This window comes from Hemicordylus capensis, chromosome 2, assembly GCF_027244095.1.
Source record: "Hemicordylus capensis ecotype Gifberg chromosome 2, rHemCap1.1.pri, whole genome shotgun sequence".
Classification (NCBI taxonomy): domain Eukaryota; kingdom Metazoa; phylum Chordata; class Lepidosauria; order Squamata; family Cordylidae; genus Hemicordylus; species Hemicordylus capensis.
Genome location: NC_069658.1, coordinates 429,357,397 through 429,361,276, shown reverse-complemented (window position 1 = coordinate 429,361,276; position 3,880 = coordinate 429,357,397). Strand labels below are relative to the sequence as shown.

Sequence of the window (3,880 nt, the reverse complement as noted above, 5' to 3'; positions counted from 1 at the left end):
CACAAGAGTGCTCATGCTAAACTGTGCAAATGGTTGCTTGCAGAAGGTTCCAAGTTCCCTCCCTGGCATGTCCAAGATAGGGCTGAGAGAGACTCCTGCCTGCAACCAGGGGCTGAGCCACCATTGGGTGAACAAGAAGCCCTCTGTGCCACCCCAAAATATGTCCCTGAGGGTTGTGCAACCCTCAGGAACATATTTTCAGGTGTTCCAGAGGGCTTCCTAGGGAAAGGGAGGTAGCCAAAAGGTAGTAAAAAATTGCTGCTTGCCCACTGCACTGAATTAGTTGGGAAGTTATTTTAGGCTGCTCTGTCTTTCACTGCACCAGTACATCCGTGCTCTGTATGTCAGTCACCATCTTTACAATAATGTGTTTTCCCTCTCTTAATTCCTCCTTCCATTTTTCTTAACATCAACCACTTCCAAGAAATACTGGAGAAATAAAACTATGGCAAAAGCTGAAATAGATCATGGTTAATGTAACATCCTTTATCTTAGGCATGTTTAACGAGTCTTCTTGGAGATCATGATGACTTGGGGGGGGGGACCATTATGAACCTTTGAACACTGAGATGCAGTCATGGCCCAGTAAAACTCACCTCAACTAGAAGAAGCCAGGTGGGTAACTCATAATGCTTGGCTTTTCTTTAACAAACCTCTTTGTGGAGCTGTAAACAGAAATATGGCAGTCACTGTTACCAAAAGCAAAAGTGCTCATACAAATAAGCTCACCTAATCTGTAGCCTGAGAGATTCATGGACTACCGTTAGACTTGCCAGGGAGCTCTTCCTAGTTGCCAGGCCTCTATGAACTGGGGATAATTATCAGTCAGATTGGTCTTATTTGTTATTTCTTTAGTTGTAATAGTGATGGTGATGGTGATGGTGATGGTGATAACTGCAAATTTCCAGTAAATTAATCAGTTTAATCTTGCTTAACTGGGGTCCAATCAGTGCAGAGGGGAGAATTTTACTACTACTACTACTACTACTACCACCACCACTTTTCAACAAAAGTTCTTAAAGTTCTTATAAATAATAAATAATAAATAAGATGAAACAAAGGGCTAAGAATTAAGGGCATCTTCTAAATTTAATTTTGGTGTGTATCTGTAATAGAGATGAAAAGGAAAATAAATATTAAGGATGGTCTTTCCTACTAATCATGATGGACAGCTTTTGCTTATTAAATTATACATTATCCCATACTTTCAGTTTTGCAAAAAGGAACCTGCATTTCAATTTTGAAATATATTGCAATGTAATCAATTAGTCAGTTAAAAGGAGGAAGATTATTCAGCCAAGCATTCTTTCACTAATTAACAGATCTAATCACAATTTGTAGTTCATCCTACAAGGACCAGAAACATGTTCGGTACAAGACATTATTTTCTAGTCAGTTGGAGACCACTTTGATTTGGACTCATCCTTATCTTTCTGCTGGAGTACAAATCTTGACCTTGCTTTGCCAATTGATTCACAATCTACCAGTAGGTGGAAAAGAGAAGCCCACTGCCTTATACCTGTAACGTTTGGTATTGATGAGCCAGTGCACAAAATCCTTGGCCTTCATCTTGTCCAAATACCTGGTAAAATCACTGGTAAAGGTGCCTTCAGAATGACGCTTGACATTGGAAGTAAAGGTATGTGCACTTTCTGTTTCATAAGATTGCCACCTGTTTGAGAAGTTATGGATAGACAAAATTGTATTCATTGGTATCTGCATAGCTTGTCATGCCTCATATTAAGTCAAACCAATGGCATATTTCTGATACTGGACATTCTTTATCGGAAGTCCAGGAGATGTCATCAAAAATGGTATGAGATTATTTACTTCTTTCAGCTATGTTGACACTTTACGTCCAATGCTCTGAAAGAGGCTGACAAAAAGTGCTATACAACACAGTTAAACTATAAAATAGCATTACCAAAACACACATAACATGAGAATACACTTAAAAGCAAAAATTACAAACTGCTGATTGCCAGACTAGTACAAATACGTAATTTCGCATTGCAGGTTTTCCCTAATTTGCAAAGAATGAGAAAGCAAGGCTTTGCCATAAGAAAACTGTTAATTTGTCAGGAACGCTGATTGTAAATATCACAAAGCAAAGGAAGTCATCACCCCGAGATATATCTAGACTGATCATGTAAACAGTAGACCCTAAAGCCCTTTTCATGCAGCATGTTATGTACAGGAAATGTGTATATGGGATTGTGCCTGCCTGCTGTCTCCACCCCAATCTCCACACGTTCAATACTGTTCTTTTGTGAAAAGACCCTTTGTGAGAACTGTATACAGGTAGGCTTACCTACCAATTGGGGTGGTCCTTGGTTTTTCAAGATCCAAGGTGGAGCATATGACTTCTGACTGTGCAGTTTGTAAATGCATAGGACCTGTTCTTCCTAAGATCTATAGTACTGTGTGGGGTGGGGGCACTTGAGGGGTGTGGGTGAGGCCAGGGGGTGCCATCCCAGACACCCATCCACAGATTTCCTGTACACACCCTGCCACATGGTGCACAATCTTTTGAGAACTCATATTATCCAACTGTTCATGAATCCTTTGAGGACTTCCTGTGTTCAAAGCAAATATCCAGTATGCTTCTTTTTGTAATACTACATATTTCAGCTGGCATAAATCCAAACACTGGGATTGAATTGTGGGCTAAGATGTCATAGACATCTCTCTCTATCACCTGGAAGTCTTTTAACTGACTATCATTTTGCCCCCATTACAAGACTGGAAAAAGATTTCAGATTTCTAGGAGCCAGATTTGACAGTGCTCGGAAGACATACTGCAAATTCCTTCAGACAACCATTAAATGGATAGTTTCTTTTGAGTTATTTCCCCCACCTCAACACTTATATTTAGGTGGCCATAAATGTTCCTTACCTAGATTCATTGGTTGAATCTTTCAAAACCATTTGCCAGCTAACAGGGAGTAAAGCTGCAATGAGAACTCCAAAAACACAAAGCCACCATGTGTTCTTCATCTGGCTTTCTGTACACACACACACACACACACACACAGAGAGAGAGAGAGAGAGAGAGAGAGAGAGAGAGAGAGATTTGAATTGTAACTTTTGAAGACTCTTTACCACTTGCTTTGGAGAGTAATGACAGAACTTTTAGAGTTTCATGCACTGCAGAGAAGAGGATGAAATCCCAGAAATCAGAACCAGTTTGCAAATATCCAGATAATGATTCCAGTTTTGAACACCATGGATTCTCAGCACAACTCAATCTAATCCACATACTAGCTATGCACAGTAACTATTTTTAAGTTGATTCCATTCCACTTACTCCAGTGGGACTGGCAAAGCAAATCCTAAAGTCAATCTTTGGCTGGAAACAGATAATATTTTCCCCCGCCAGAGAATTGAGTGATATAATCATTGCCTGTGGTGCACAAACTTATCCCACAATTATCTTTGTTCACAGGTTTTTTATAAAGCATCAAAAACGTACATAGTCTGTTGAAGAAGAAGACAGTGAGACAAAAGAAATTCTTCTATTACTGATGATCTTTAACTTTATAAAAGTTGCTTTTCATATGATTGTTTTATTGAACTGTTGTATGTTGCCTTGATCTATCTGGAAAGAGGTTCAGCAAATCCCAGGAAATAAGCAAGTAATTAGGTGTATACACATGGGGAAGGATGCCTCTATCATACCACCTTCTTCAACACTCTTAAAAGCTACTGTCTCTGCAGCCTTCCTTCCAGACAAGCATGCTTAAGATCACAGCCTTCATCAAAATATTGTGCGAGACTGTTACTCATAAGAATGCCTTTTTCATTTTAGTAAAACTTACCAATGAGTAGTTTTGCTAAGGTTTCACATCCAAAGTGTTAAATGCAATATTTCAGAATTTTC

At 39.3% G+C, this 3,880-nt stretch overlaps 1 protein-coding gene across 1 annotated transcript; it reads right to left on the bottom strand.

Annotated features, from left to right (window-relative positions):
* Positions 1-601: 601 nt before the first annotated feature.
* Positions 602-2,997, bottom strand: LOC128344056 (exendin-3-like). The gene is made up of 3 exons (XM_053293489.1): positions 2,897-2,997; positions 1,520-1,672; positions 602-665 (listed from the first exon to the last, which is right to left on the bottom strand). Exons 1-3 carry the CDS (start codon positions 2,995-2,997, stop codon positions 602-604), a joined length of 318 nt encoding a protein of 105 aa, XP_053149464.1.
* Positions 2,998-3,880: the final 883 nt, after the last annotated feature.

What these genes read in the sequence shown, in the direction of transcription:
- LOC128344056 (XM_053293489.1), bottom strand. Translation starts at nt 2,997, where the DNA reads ATGAAGAACACATGGTGGCTTTGTGTTTTTGGAGTTCTCATTGCAGCT. An exon ending in GATTCAACCAATGAATCTAG is followed by an intron (nt 1,673 to 2,896) that starts GTAAGGAACATT and finishes CTTCTCAAACAG; the next exon opens with GTGGCAATCTTATGAAACAG. An exon ending in ATCAATACCAAACGTTACAG is followed by an intron (nt 666 to 1,519) that starts GTATAAGGCAGT and finishes TTCTGTTTACAG; the next exon opens with CTCCACAAAGAGGTTTGTTA.